Source organism: Myxine glutinosa, chromosome 2 (genome assembly GCF_964187855.1).
Source record: "Myxine glutinosa chromosome 2, kmMyxGlut1.1, whole genome shotgun sequence".
Classification (NCBI taxonomy): Eukaryota; Metazoa; Chordata; class Myxini; order Myxiniformes; family Myxinidae; genus Myxine; species Myxine glutinosa.
Window position 1 is genome coordinate 122,820,334 of NC_136262.1, and position 16,195 is coordinate 122,836,528.

At 42.8% G+C, this 16,195-nt stretch overlaps 1 protein-coding gene across 1 annotated transcript in view; it reads left to right on the plus strand.

Moving 5' to 3' along the window:
• The window catches only part of LOC137421314 (nipped-B-like protein A), a 622,227-nt gene that overhangs the window by 91,467 nt on the left and 514,565 nt on the right, over window positions 1–16,195 (plus strand). The window contains exon 7 of the mRNA XM_078772631.1: window positions 8,373–8,553. Within this exon, the coding sequence (XP_078628757.1) occupies window positions 8,373–8,553 (181 nt within the window). The remainder of the gene's footprint in view (window positions 1–8,372; window positions 8,554–16,195) is intronic.

The following is a 16,195-nucleotide window of genomic DNA, read 5'->3' on the forward strand; positions in this document are numbered from 1 at the left end:
ATCGGTCAATGGGTTCCCAAATACCTTTGCCAATCCCTCCGCCAAAGCAGGGATATAATTCCCTGCTCGGACCCGGACAAGATGGAGTTTGCCGAGCGGTTAGCAGTCCGAAATCCGAGCCGTTAGCAAACACTAACCTGATCCTGAGCATTGGCCAAATCGTGCCACGTATATCAATTGGGGGCAGGACGAAAGTGATCGGATGAGAAGAAACCAAGGGGTAAAGAAAGAACAAATATGCTTTTTTTATACAGTAATTATTAAAGAGGAAACGAAAGGGCAAGAATATACAAGAGAGGAAATAAAAGGACACAGGGCAAGCTTAAACAGTCTTAATTAACATGCCCAGGACAGAACAAACACACTTACACAAAAGGATGGAATGGCAGGGATGGTGGGAAGGAAGAGAAGGGTCCAGGTGGATGGTAGGCGTCGAGGTGCGGCTCCAACCTCGCGCTCCGGTCCACGCTCCGGGTTTGAGACGAAACCCGGCAACCAGCTCCGTGTGTCGTTGAACGCGACCGGACAATTATATACAGCGGGGAAAACTGGGATCCTTCGCGTACGTAATAGCTGGATGGTCGTGCTAGCGAACCCTCTCCAACCCTTCTTTCACGGCGCGTGCCTCCAACAAGTTCATGAACACAACCAAGGCCTTCTCCACATCTCTATTGTGCACGCCTTCTCTCCCCTTTTTAGCTCGACTCCTTCTCTGTCCCGGGCTCATCTCTCTGGAAGTCGTCCGCGGCGGCCCTTATATCGGGCTTTTACGTATCAAGCCGCCGCTTTTAGGACACACCCACCGGTGAGCTCGCCTCGGCCCTGATTGGTCGCGAGGGCTCCCGGACTCCGCCCCTTGATGGTGCGTTGATGGGCCACGCCTTCGTTCCTGGCGCTCCTCCCCCTTCTCCAACTCGGCCGCGTGGCTTATGGCGGCTTGCGGGATAAAAGACCACTCGCACTGCTTTTGAAAGGAACTTTGGGGCCTACTCTTATTTAATTAATACAACGCAGATTCAACTATTGGGAACAGATCCTTAACTGAAACATAGACTAATGAAATAACTAGAGAGGTTTCTACGGTGTCCTACGTGTTGTACATGGCCTAACGGGTGCAACCTTTACAAAGGGGGGATATTTACAAGAATTATTATTTTACAAAGTGAAGGTTCTAAAAACCGTAACAATATATATCTGTGCAGTGTCTGTGTTGTGTTGTCCTGTGTTGTCACTGCACTACTTTCTCAAACTTTTGTGAAATCGTACCAAACTTCTGGTATGCACATATCTCTCCCGTCGGTATGTCCTTGGGGTATTTATTTTGAAAAATTTTCGAATTTGTTTTTTGGAATTTTTTGGGGGGAATTTTTTTTTTCAACTTAAGTTTTCAACTTCAATTGTTTATAAAATGTGATATGTATATTACAAATACATTTGAAAATTGAATGTTTTGAATTACTGTTTGAATTATGATTGGTTTAAACCATGACAAAACGGCAACTCGGGCACAGTCATTTATCTATATATCTACACATCTGGGCAGTGTCTGTGTTGTCACTTAACGACTCCCTCAAACTTTTGTTTCCGTGGTTGTGAAGTGTTTTTAATAACGTTGTGGTGGTTTTGAACCGTGGTGGTGAGGTATTTTGAATTATGTGGTGGTGAGGTATTTATAATTACGTGGTGGTGAGGTGTTTTTATTTATGTGGTGATGAGGTGTTTTGAATTTCGTGGTGGTGAGGTGTTTTGAATTACTTGATGGTGAGGTGTTTTGAATTACTTGGTGGTGTGTTTTTAATTTCGTGGCTGTGAGGTGTTTTTATTTCGTGTTTTATGGCTGTGAGGTGTTTTTATTTCGTGTTTTATGGCTGTGATGTGTTTTTATTATGTGTTTTATGGCTGTGAGGTGTTTTTATTACGTGTTTTATGGCTGTGAGGTGTTTTAATTTCGTGTTTTATGGCTGTGAGGTGTTTTTATTATGTGTTTTATGGCTGAGATGTTTTTATTTCGTGTTTTATCGCTGTGAGGTGTTTTTATTTCGTGTTTTATGGCTGTGAGGTGTTTTTATTACGTGTTTTATGGCTGTGAGGTGTTTTCAATTTTGTGGTGGTGAGGTGTTTTTATTACGTGTTTTATGGCTGTGAGGTGTTTTTATTTCGTGTTTTATCGCTGTGAGGTGTTTTTATTTCGTGTTTTATGGCTGTGAGGTGTTTTTATTACGTGTTTTATGGCTGTGAGGTGTTTTCAATTTTGTGGTGGTGAGGTGTTTTTATTACGTGTTTTATGGCTGTGAAGTGTTTTAAATTACTTGGTGGTGAGGTGTTTTGAATTACGTGGTGGTGAGGTGTAATCGTCCCAAACTTCCAGTCTGCACCTACCCCTCCCCTTTGTATGTGCTGAGGGGTTCTTTCTTGAAAAAAAAAACATTCAACCTGAATCTTCAACCTAAATTGCCTATAAAAATGTAATATCACAAACACAACAAATACATTTGTGCAAAATATTTGTTTGTATTATGATTGGTGTAAATAATGACAACACAGCAACTCAGGTACAGTCATTGTCCTCAGCTAAAATAAGCCCGTTCCTCAGTATATATGTATATATATGTATCGGCCCTATTGGCGACCTGTCGATTTTGTTTTGTCATCCGAATGAAAGATGGCCGACTCACAGGCTGTAATGCCACACAGCAAGATCACTAAAACCATGGTGGGGGCTATGACATTTTATGCGATGACATCATCATCATCAACCGATATTCCCCATGGATAGTCGATCATACATCGATATCAAATAGATTCGTCCTGGTCACACACCCAACGTGTTCACCAGGTTTCGCTGAACCCGTCCATAACTTTTTGGGACATTGTGGTATATATTGGTTTTAGCCCGATCACTCGATGGTGAACAATCACTTCCAAAAAATTATTGGATCCGGATCCGTATTCAAATCTTCACCAAAACTGATTAAAGTCTTCCTTGTCACACCTAACCTGTCCACCAAGTTTTCGTCTGAATACATCCATTATGTTTTGAGACAATAATACGTCCATAACATCAATCAAATCGTATAGTTTTGCTTCAATCTGTTCAACAGTTTCAGAGAAGGTTTTTAAAAAGGTTTTCGTTCAATCGAAGGTGGCTGACAAACCACATGACCGATGACATTAAAGTTATCACCTTCGTATCCCCATGGATGCCGGCACTGGGGGGGGGGGGACGGGGGGGGGGGGGGGGGGGGGTAGGAGGAGGTCTCACTGAAAATACCTGGAGAGATTTTGACTGATCAGACAAATCAATTTGAGCAGACCAAGAATAGGTGCTATTATCAGGAAAGTGAGTCATTCCCAAGTCTAGAAGGGAGGATTTGCCATTCGGAGAAATTTGGATTGGAAGGTTCACAGAATGAGTCAGTCCTTTGTTGAGGTGCTTTTTTTTTCTTTTCTTTTTTGTATACAACATTGAAGCTCGTGTAAGAGCTAAAAGCAATCACAAAAAAAACAAACAAAAAAAACGGACACACAAAACACAATAAAGGGAGCGGGAGAAGAGATGGGGAGAGAGAGGGAAGCACACAAGTATAACAGCAGAGAACAGGGACATCAGGAGATCTGTGGGAGGGTGGGGGATTGGGGGGAGGAGGCATCGGAAGGGGAGGAGGCTTTGCTCAGATATATGCATATACATATACATATACATATACATATACACATGCAGTAGTGGGCAAAAATCGTCACCCTTGCACTTTTAAAAAATAAATCAATTTTCTCCAAAAATAAGTTGAAATTGACAAAAGTATTTGGTCTCCACAATTCTACATTTTGCTGTTAATATTAAAGAACCTTTGTTTTTGATTGAGAACTTAATATATCCTTTTAAATCAGAAAATAAAAAGAAATACAACAACAACAACAACAGGCATTTTAAGGCCATTTTCCCTGCAAGAGCGGGGGTTAACCATGCGGTCCCCATGACAATGTTCTCCATTTTGCCCTATTTTCTGCATCTCCCCTTGTTAACCCCCTTGCCCGCATTTCTTCTTCGACCATCTTTAGTCAAGTCTTTCTCGGTCTTCCCTGTCCTCTACTTCCTTCTACATTCATTTCCATCACTCTTTTCAACCAGTTACTTTCATCCTTCCTCAACACATGACCAAACCATCTCAACCTGTTTCTCTTCACAGCATCAATCACAGGCTCTATTCCCATCATCTTTCGCAATTCATCATTTGTCTTCCTCTCTCAATGATACTCCACACATCCACCGAACCATTCGCATTTCCACCCTTTCCAGCCTTCGTTGCTGCTCTACGTTCATTACCCATGTCTCACTCCCATAAATCATAACACTTCTCACACATGCAGCATAGCATACACCTTTCCCTTCAGCTTCAACGACACTCCCCTCATCAGCACGCCACTCAGTTCCCGAAACTTCTTCCATGCACATCTCACTCAAGCAACCGTTGCCGAGTCTGATCCACCTTCTCCATTCAGCATGTCTCCAAGGTAACAAAATGTTTTCACACCTTCCAGCTTCACGCCATCTCCAAGATCCAACTCAACATTTCCTCCATCTGCAGCTCCCTCTGTGCACACCTTACACTTGAATGTAGCTGCCACACTGGTTAATGACCCTCTCAAACCACTACATTTTTGATGAACCCACTCAGCGCACATTGTACATTGAATGGAATTCACTCCGACACCCTTCCTGCACACAGCACACGGCCACTTCCCAGTTCTTTCCACCTCACCACATGCTTTACCACTTGCCATCACCTTCGTTTTTCCGATATTCACCTTCAGACCTTTTGTCTCCATACATTCCTTCCACTTGTTCATCTTCTCCTTCAGTCCATCCATACTTTCTGCAATCAACACCAGATCATCTGCATACAACTACTCCCACGGTAAACCCTCCTTTACGTTCTGAGCCAGCACCTCCATCACAGCTACAAATAGTAGTGGACTTAGTACCGACCCCTGATGCACTCCCACCTTCACCTCTAACTCACCACTGTTCCCGTCCTTCGTCCTTACAGCTGTGCGCGCTCTTTTGTACACTGCCATCACTACTCTGATCAACCATTCCTCCACTCCTATCTTCCTCAATGCCCATGTCACTACTTCACCTGGAACCCTATCGAATGCTTTCTCCAGATCAACAAACCCAAGAAACAACTTCTTCCTCTTCTCCATGTACTTTTCCTGCAACTGCCTCACAATAAAAAGCGCGTCTGTCGTTCCTCTTCCTGGAATAAATCCAAACTGCATTTCATCAATCTTCACTTTCTTCCTTATCCTCCTCTCCAACACCCTTTCCAATACCTTCATTCCATGCTCCAATAACTTTGTCGCTCGATACGAGCCACACTCCAGAGGGTCACCTTTCCCCTTGAAAAGAGGGACGAGGGTACTCAGTTCCCAATCCACTGGAATGCGGCCTTCTTTCACCACCAGATTGCAGATCTCTGTCATTCTCTTCACTCCCCAATTTCCCGCTGCGTTCAACATATCTCCCACAACTCCCGTCGGCCCTCCCGCTTTTCTACTCTTCATTGCTTTTATCGCTTCCTCAACTTCCTTCTCGGTTATCTTCTCTGCCGGTCCTAAAACTGGGTTACTCTCTATGTTGCCATCCTATTCATTCTCTGCATTCAACAGTATTTCCATATATCTCTTCCATCTTCCTTGAATTCCATCTGGGTCCACAACAATTTGTCCCACTTCATCCTTCAAGCAACTCACCCCCATCACATCACACCTCTCTTTCGCTATCTGCTTTGCAATCTTGAATACAGCTCTCTGACCCTCTTCTGAATCCATGCGTTCTCCGAACATATTCCTACATGTCTACTGTTCCTTTGCTACCTCTTTCTTTGCAGCCTTCTTGGCTGCCTTATAACTTTCATGCTCTGCCTTTTCTGCCTCCATACCCTTCGCCTTCTGCCACTCCTTGAACTTCTTCCTCTTCTCGTCAAGCTTCTTTCCAACTTCATCATCCCACCACCATGTTTCTGAGAGCCTCGGTGGTCCTTATGTCCATCCACATACCTCACCAATGGCTCCCAACAGACTATCTTTCATTGACATCCAACCACTTTCAAGCTCAACCACATCATCCTCCACCATACTCAGCCTCTCTTTTAATGCCTCCCTCACTGCCACCTCTTTCAACCTCCACACCTTCATTCTCGGTTTGTACTTTACCCGCCGAGCTCTCCTCGCACCTTTCACCCTTATGTCGCAGACAACCAAGTGGTGCTGTGAAACAGCCTCCTCCCCCGGGATCACCTTTGTGTCCTGGAGGTGCCCCCTATCTCGCCTACGCACCAGCGGGTAGTCAACGGTTGTCGTCGACCCACCTGACGTGTATGTAACAAGCTTATTATCCTCTTTCTGGAACTGAGTATTACAAATCTACAAATCAGCTCCATCAGCAAACTCCAAAATCCTTTCACCTTCTCCATTTCTCACACCATATCCGTAACCCCCATGAACTCCCTCAAAACCGTCCATACTCCTTCCCACATGTCCATTTAGGTCTCCTCCTACCACAACAACGTCCTCATCTTTTACGTTTTCCATCAGCTTCTCTATCGCACACCAGAACTTGTCCTTCTCTTCATCGCTCCGACCAACCTGCGGAGCATATCCCGAGATTATGTTCACCAAGAGCTTTCCAATCATCATTTTCACCATCATCAACCTTTCACTCACTCTAGTCACACTCACCACACTGTCTACAAACTCCTCAGAAAACAGGACACCAACACCAGTCACGCCCTCCGGGCACCCTTGCCACACAAACTTGTATTTCTGTCCCTGCCTACCCTTCACCATTCTCACACCATTTCCCTTCCATCTCGTCTCCTGCACACAACATATGTCCACTCTTCTTCTGACCAATACTTCCACCACTTCTCCTGATCTCCCTGTCATTGTCCCTACATTCCATATCCCAAATCTCAGAAACCGATCTCCACGTCGTCAGATGTTTCGGATCAGATGTTTCAGATGATCAGATGATCAGATCAGATGTTCAGATCAGAATCAGATGTTTCGTCGTCATAAATGGAATGATTTCCACCCTTGCTTCGATCGGGTTCCCCACCTTGAGTTTTGATGAGAGGGAGTGGGGTCCCCCACGGGGTACTTCGGGCTGTACCCTGCCCATATGTAGTCGTAATTGTCATGGTTCTCTTTTTGAGGCAATGTTTTTATGGCCGGATGTCCTTCCTGACGCCAACCCTTTTAGTCGCCTCTTACGACACGCACGGATACGGTGTACCTATTCTAAACCGGGGTACACACCGGGAAATGGTCGAAGAAAATAAAAAGAAATGGCATCGACAAAATTATTGACACCCTCGACTTAATATTTGGTAGCACACACGGCCTTTGGACAAAATAACTGCAGTCAAGTGCTTCCTTTTGCCATTAATGAGCTTCCTCCACCTCTCTACTGGCAGATTGGACCACTCTTCTTTTGCAAACTGCTCCAATTCTCCAAGATTTTAAGGGACCTTCTCCCAACTGCTGTTTTCAGATCTCCCCACAGGTGTTCAATGGGATTTAGATCTGGACTCATTGCTGGCCACTTCATTTTTGCTGTCCTCATTTTGCTGTCCTGAATCTCCTGATTTTCCACAGCTCTTGGACAAAGCAATTGCAGTCAAGCACTTCCTCTAGCCATGAATGAGCTTCCTACACCTCTCTACTGGCAGTTTGTCCCACTCTTCTTGTGCAAACTGCTCCTGTTCTCCAAGATTTTAAGGGTGCCTTCTCCCAACTGCTGTTTTCAGATTTCCCCACAGGTATTCAATGGCATTTAGATCTGGACTCATTGTTGGCCACTTCAGAACAGTCCAGCGTTTTGCCGACCATCAGTCAGCCCTATTGGATCTGATCTCGAAAGAAAATGACGTGTATGTGTAAGCCATCATTCATTATCTGTGAGCCAAGATTGAACAAGATCGGTAAATACATGTCTGAGAAATGGTTGAGGACGTGATCGACATCGGGTTTTTTACAACTAAAATGGCCGTCAGTCGGCATCAGTCGCATCGAGAAACAAAATGGTGTGCACATGTATACCATCATCTATTGTCTTTTTTGCCAAGTATGAACAAAATCTGTTCATACATCTCCTATATATGGTTGCGGACCCCCGGAAGCGACCATATCCATAAGCCCCCGTTTCGGACCAAGTCCAACGGGGGATAATAAAAAAAATGCTTTATTTACTCATCTTGACCACAACCATGTAGGTTGTGCTTATTCTGTTACAGCAAAACAATAATATTATATTCAAACCTTCTGTTTTATTATGTTTTTTGTTTGTTTCTCTGTTTAATCTCACCCAGATATTTGGGAGTTTCTGGATCTGCACGGTATCTGCCTCAGCAGACAAGTCCAGCGCCGAGTCCTTACACACCACAGAGTCCTGGCTTCACTCCATATTCCACATCACATCCTCCAGCATACAGCTCCAGCACCCAGCATGCTTTGCAGCATGGTAAGCTTCCCAGCATTCACTTTGCACAAGTATGAGAGTATCTAATATATATTTAAAAGCAAGCTTGTTTTTGGACTATGTACAGTCATGTGAAAAAGTAAGTACACCCCATGTAAAGTTTTGACTTTTTCAACATATTTCAACATACAGCTATTTGATCTTCATTTCAACAATATTGATAGATAAAGGTGATATAATATAACAAATATCATGAAACATTTACATTTTGTAGTCCATTGTATAATTTAAATAAACATAAATGCAAATTTCGCATGTGGAAAAAGCAAGTACACCCCTACATTTATCACTACTTCAAATACCTAAAATTTGAATCAGGTGCACCAGCTCAGGTGCAAATGATTAGAACATCGTTAGAGAGGATATTGGAGGAACCTGTCTTATTAAAACCTCCGACATTTGGTTTGGTTTGCTCTTTGTTGTTGAAGTGTGTGGCGTCACCATGCCTAGATCAAAAGAGCTCTCTGGGGCCTTCAGAAAGAAGGTTATAGATGCCTATGAGTCTGGGAAGGGATTTAAAAAGATCTCCAAGCAATTTGAAATCAATCATTCGACTGTCCGGAAGATCATCTACAAGTGGAGAAGAATCCAAACAACTGCCAACTTATTCAGGCCAGGCCGCCCCAGCAAGTTCAGCCCGAGAACAGACCACAAGATGCTGAAAGAAGTATGGGACCTACAGGTAGCTCTTACCACTGTTGATGTCAAAGTGCACGAGTCTACCATTAGAAAGAGGCTGCACAAATTTGATCTACATGGGAGGTGTGCCAGAAGGAAACCTTTGCTGTCCAGAAAGAACATCAGGGCAAGACTAAAGTTTGCCAATGAACACCTCAGCAAAGACCAGCACTTCTGGAACAATGTGCTCTGGGCAGATGAGTCAAAGGTAGAGCTATTTGGCCACAGTACCAGAAGACATGTTTGGTGAAAACCAAAGACAGCATTTGACCACAAGAACCTGATACCAACTGTAAAGCATGGTGGTGGAAATATTATGGTTTGGGGCAGATTTGCTGCATGGCCTGGCCCGCTCACCATCATAGAATCCACTATGAATTCTTCATTGTACCAGAGGGTGCTTGAGGATAATGTGAGGCCATCTGTCGGAAGGTTGAAGCTCAACTGATGGTGGACCTTGCAACATGACAGTGACCCTAAACATACCAGTAAATCCACCAAGGAATGGCTGAAAAGAAAGAAATGGAGGGTTCTGGAATGGCCAAGTCAAAGCCCGGATCTAAATCCCATCGAGATGTTGTGGGGGGATTTGAAACGAGCTGTGCATGCAAGAAACCCCTCAAACATCGCACAGCTGAAAGAATTCTGCATGGAGGAGTGGGCAAAAATTTCTCCCAGTCGATGTCAGAGACTGGTAGACAGTTATAAGAAACGCCTACTTGAGGTTGTTTCTGCCAAAGGGGGCAATACCACCTATTAGAGCCAAGGGTGCACTTACTTTTTCCACATGCGAAATTTGCATTTTTTTTTTTTTAATTATATAATGGACTACAAAATGTAAATGTTTCATGATATTTGTTATATTATATCACCTTTATCTATCAATATTGTTGAAATGAAGATCAAATATCTGTATGTTGAAATATGTTGAGAAAGTCAAAACTTTACACGGGGTGTACTTGGTTTTTCACGTGGCTGTATGCGCAGACGGTCTGCCTTTTCCCCCATTGGTTGTACAGCTTGCCCGACTCCGCCCACAATTCTCACCTGAAAATAAATCGTGCCATTTTGTGAAGCCGCATAGGCCACAGGCTTCAGGTGTCAGCCCATTGCGCAGTGCAATTGGAACGAGAACGGCACTCGGTAAAGCACATACCAGTGTTGTATCGAGTCCACTTTGTCCGAGTCCAAGCTGTCCGAGTCAAGCGGTCCCGTGTCCCAGTACTTGGCATTCCTAGTCCGAGTCCTGTGCTGAACATGTATTGGAAAGTGGCAAATCCACCCCCACCCCCCGAAGTTATTTGTGTTCATGTAATAATATATATGAGGACAATTAAATGTCAAAAGGGACTAACAGTGTGACTTGTTCCTTACATGAACATTTTATTCCATATTTATGGCCCTCTTGCTGTAGTTTGCTCATTTGTTTTGGGCTGCAACGTTTCTCATAGCACACGAATCTTGTCCTTAAAATATGGTGGTAACAATTTGCATTTATTGGTAACTAACTGTCAGTGATGAAAGTCCAACACAGCGTCATACAAACAGCTCAAATTGTAGACATAAATCATTCAAAAACGGGGATTATAAGTCTGCTAGACTTTGTTAAAATATTGCCTTCAACTTGGACAATTATGCTACTTTTGAAGTTTTCATAAATATGTTTACATTTCTATTATTATATTATGTATTTGTAAACAATTTGAATGAACAAATTTGAATGAACCAGTGGATGAGCTAATGAAGCTTGGGGTGATAGGTTGCTACTTGCTGCCAAGCAAAGCTTCATTACATTTTAGAAAGATCAGTTTACATCAAGTGTCTGCTCCCGGCCTTGCCCAATGAGGGTATAAGGCCTCCTCTTGAAAACACTCTTTCCACTGGAGCATTTGAAGGAGGAATGCACAGTACTTTTGAAGTTAATATGTGCAGTTGAGGGTACTTTGTTTTGTTTTCCCCCCAAAACAACAAGCTCCAAGCCCACAGCTATCGGGGTGGATGTACCCCTCAAAACAAGTCGGGAAGGTGGGGGGTCTTTCTTTCTCTTTTCTCTAACTCTGTCCTGGCCCTGACTTTGTGAAGGTGGGGGTACACCATCCTGGATGGGGGGTGGGGCGGAGGAAGTTTCTTGGTCACTCATGCGAGATTTATCGGCTGTCTCCATGCCGCGGGCTTGTTCGAGAGAACTGTCTGCGGCTATTCTACAACAACAATAACCTCCAAGCCTTAGCATGCAGACAAACTTAATTGTGCTGTGCAGTGTGCACTGTGCAAATGCTCGTCCAAACATCCCAGCTACTGTATTTCATTTATTTTACATTGTGTAAATTCACTAGGATGAGTACCCGTCCCAAGTGACAGGGAAAGCTGGCAAAAGTATCCCCCTCCTCTCTCTCCCTCCCCTTCTCCCACTACCCCCTCTCCCCCACCACCATGCCGACTCTCTCTCCCACTCCCCTGCCCCTCTCCTCTCTCGACCACTTGTTGTTCTCAGCAACGTCGCCTCTACATCGTGTGACATTAAAATTTAATTTTGACGTTGGGAAATCTTTCCCCAATCAGTTACAATGTTAAACACAAGCATGAAGCAAATACTAAAATTTATAACTATTGTTTTATCGCATCGCATCGCAAATCAAATCTTAATATTATGTCGGTTTGTAGTTTCCCTTTTGCATGGAATGAGCGTTTTGTCGGGAAACTAATTGGGCCTGGTTAGTGTACGTGCGGGTTCTTGCAACACTAAAAGTTTTACTGTACACTTTGTATTTCTACTGTACCCTAAAATATTTACTGTACACTAAACTTTGCCAGAATCGGGCCGAGTCAAGTTCTTGGCATTCTTAGTCCGAGTCCTAAAAGTCGAGTTTGAGGCCTCCAAAAAAGTGGACTTGAGTCCTACATCACTGGTGCATACCTCCGCCAGGCTGAACATTTAATGTTTTGCATCCCACTGATAGGCCGGATCTGTATCTCGATCTGGATCTGAACCAAAATTTAATCGGCTTGTTCTATTCACCTAACAAACGCATCCGCCTTGTTTGGTCAGAACTTGTCCACAGCTTTTTTAAAATCTTTTTTTGTACAAAAGATCGAGGCTCCTGTAAGAGCTAACACATAAAACAAACAAACATCAACAAAAACACACATAAAACGTATAATAAAGGGAGCGGGAGACAAGCGTGGAGATTTCCATAGATACCATAAGAGGAGAGTTTGGTGAGCAGGTTGGGATGCCAGACCATATTGAAGGCACGAGATATGTCAAGGGAGACCGCTTTGATTTCCTGTTTGGTGTTGAGGACCTCCATCCATTGTTGAGACACCAGAAGCAGCATGTCCAGAGTTGAGTGACCTGGTCTGAATCCAAATTGATGATCAGAGATCACGCCATTGGAGAAGAGGAAGGATTTCATATCGGAAGCGATGATGGAGACCATGACCTTGCTGATTATTGGGAGCAGGCTGATTGGTCTGTAGTTGCAAGGATCTGTTTTTGCACCTTTTTTGTGAAAAGCGGTAATGTTGGCTGATTTCCAAGCAGATAGCAGATGACCTTGAGTAAATGAGAGGGAGAAGAGAACAGAGAGAGGGTGTGATAGAGGAGCAGAGCAGGGTTTAGGATATCGTACAATCTACTTTACATTTATGTTTGAAATATCGTGTTATCTACCATATTAAGCTCGTCAGTTTGTGTATTTGTACAGATGTCTGTCCCCCTTCATGAGGGTAGGTTTTGAAGGCCAATCTTGTTGCACAAATGTCTGTTCATTTCGGTTTATTTTTGAGAATAAAACAAACTCCAAAAACATCTTCCATAACAGCGTAATTATGTCTCTTATATTGGAATTGTAGATGGAGGCTTGGAAACCGAGCCTCAAGGGTGGTGTACAGAAGCATAAAAAAAACACGAGGAGTAGGGAGATGAAATTCGCTGCACGTGATGTGCAATGCGCACAGTGTTCATTTGCGGCCGTATGATGTCCAATAAATAAAGATATAAGCACACCTAATACAAGGCCGAGACTTTGGCACGCTCACGCGGCTGCACCATCACATAAACTGTTCCAAACCATCATTTTTGACGGGCTTTTTACAAGTTCTTATATACACATATACATACAAGCGAGGTTCCCATGCTATGCACAGGTGGGAAGCCGAAGGCAAAAAAAAACAATGCGGAAACGGCACATGCTAAACCATGGAGCCAATAAATTCTACATTATTGTGGCACCTCTAGTCACACATCAGACAAGGACAGCAAGTTCATGAAAGACTTGCACGAAAAACGTACCCATTTGAATTGTTCTATACCGAGTCAGTGGTGAATCTGCATATGGCGAATCCGTGAATGTCACGGTTAGAAAGTAGAAACCCTCACCTATCTCCATTTTCATTCCAAACAGCATAACTTCAATCACAAATTAAATAGCAGTAATATGAAAAATGAACTTTTGCCAACACTCGTGACATAAACAAATATTTAAATCCGTAATATTACACGTAATAAATACCCCATAATGTCAAAGTGGAATGTCTTTTTTTTGAAAGAAAATTTTGCAAAATATTTCAAAATGAAATATAAAAATATATAATTTACATACGTATCCAACCTCCTGAGTCAATACTTTGCAGAGGCACTTTTGGCAGCAATTACAGCTTCAATTCTTCTTGGGTATTGTCTGTATCAGTTTTGCACATCTAGATTTGGGGAGTTTCTCCCATTCTTTCTTGCAGATTTGCTCAAGCTCGGTGAAGTTGGATGGGGAGCGTCGGTGAACAGCAAACTTCAAGTCTTTCCACAGATTCTCAATGGGATTCCAGTCTGGATTTTGTGCCCATGTCTGGCCATTCTCCAATAAAGCCTAGATGTGCAAAATGCTGCAGAGACTGTTGTCCTTCCAGCAGGTTCTCCCATCTTGACCAAGGAACTCTAGTTCTGTCAGTGGTCATTGAGTTCTTGGTCACCTCTTTGACCAGGGCCCTTCTTGCCTGGTTGATCAATTTGGTCGGATGGCCAGCTCTAGGAAGAGTGTGGGTAGTTCCATATTCTTTCCATTTCCTAATGATGGAGCTCACTGTGCTCTTGGGAACTTTCAACACTCTAGAAATTGTTTTAAACCCTTCCCCAGATCTATGCCTCCTCCCAATTCTATCTCTGAGTTCTACAGACAGTTGCTTGGACTTCATGGTAGAGTTTCTGCGCTGATATGCACTGTCAACCATGGAACCTTGTGTAGAAAGGTGTGTTTCTTTCTAAATCATGTCTAATCAATTGAATTGTGGACTCTAATCCAACCACAGGTGGACTCCAATCAAGTTGTCGTGACATCTCAAGGATGATCAAATGAAGTTGGATGCACTTGAGCTCAATTTTGTGTCATAACAAAGGGGTTGAATACTTATTGACTCGAGACATTCCTGCTTTTCATTTTTTTTTCTTTTATTTTGTAAAAAGTTAAAAAAATAAATTTCCACTTTGACATTGTTGGGTATTGTGTGTGTAGATCAGTGACAAAAATTATATGTAATCTATTTTAAATTCAGGTTGAAACACAACAAATTGTGAAAAAAGTGAAGGGGTGTGAATACTTTCTGATGGCACTGGGCAATCTTTTGTGGCCCAATTTAGTTATTGCGGGATTTAATTTCGGCCATTTGTGGTTTTTGAGCTGAGATGAGTCATTGTTTGCATCTGTGTGTATGATTACCTTCCATTATGAGGCTTTTAGTGTTTTTTGCGCACCCTTCATTGTAATCTGACCAGCATTGGAATGAAGCTCATTTTAATAATGTGTCATCATCGACCAGGAAATGACAAACGGAAATCGTGTAATACCAGATCTTCAAGACGTTATAGCCACACAACAGGTAATAATGGCACCCAAACATAAAACTATGGGCAAAAATTCTGCCAAAAGGCAGAGAAAGGTTATGACGTTGTGCGAAAAAATTGAGTTGTTATATACTTTGGCAAGAGGTGAAAGTGCAGCATCTGTGGGCCGACATTACGGGATAAATGAAAAGAGTGGTCGATTTTTTTTTTGGTAAATGCGAGTGAAATATCCGTGCAAGTGTTCCCGTTAGCAAAGAGCAAAAGTCTTATTGCAATCCCTTGATTGTCATATTTAAAGGATGGAAAAAGAGCTTGTTGTTTGACTCGATCACCAAAAAGAAAAAAAAAGCTTTTGCGGGTACTGATATGGTACTCGGGAAAACCCATTGTGAATTTACCCCATTGAGTGGACCCATGATGTAAGAGAAATCATTACAGATTTACCAATGTTTCTATGAGGCACTCTGGGCTCAACACTCCAGTTCAACCATGGCACACCATGATGCTGCGCAAAACAACCCACCACAGCTCATGGAACCAAATTGAGGTGAAGGGGTTTTTGCCGGAGCTTGTTTTAAACGCCTTGGAGACCGGATTATTCTGGAAGAGGATGTCCCCTCGTACCTTCCTGTCCAAGCAGGAAAGATGTGCTCCGGCTCAAGGTGGCTATGGATCGTCTTATTCTTCTTCCATGTGGCAATGCAGCAGGCGCCTTTGTCGTGCTTCCGATGATCCAACAGCCATCGCAAGTTCTACATTCACATCTTTCTAACCTCCACCCTCCCCCCTCTTACAGCATCATGCTCATCCCGAGCTAAGTCTTGTGTTTTTTTTTTTTTAAATTACTGCAGAATAGAGAATGAGTACGTAATATGTTTACCTTCACCCCCCTCACTTTTGTATAAACCACCTCGCTGTTTTGTAATAAATGTAAAAGCCTGTAAAGGTCTTGATTTTGTTTATTTTACACAACACTGCATTTATTGTATTCCCTTGTTTATTTAAATGTTAACATTATATATATATATATATACATATATATGTGCATATACGAGGTGTGTTCAAAAAGTATCTGACTTTTGTTCATAAAAAATACTCGTATCCAGATAAAATTTTTTTTATAATAATCTTGTTCAAAG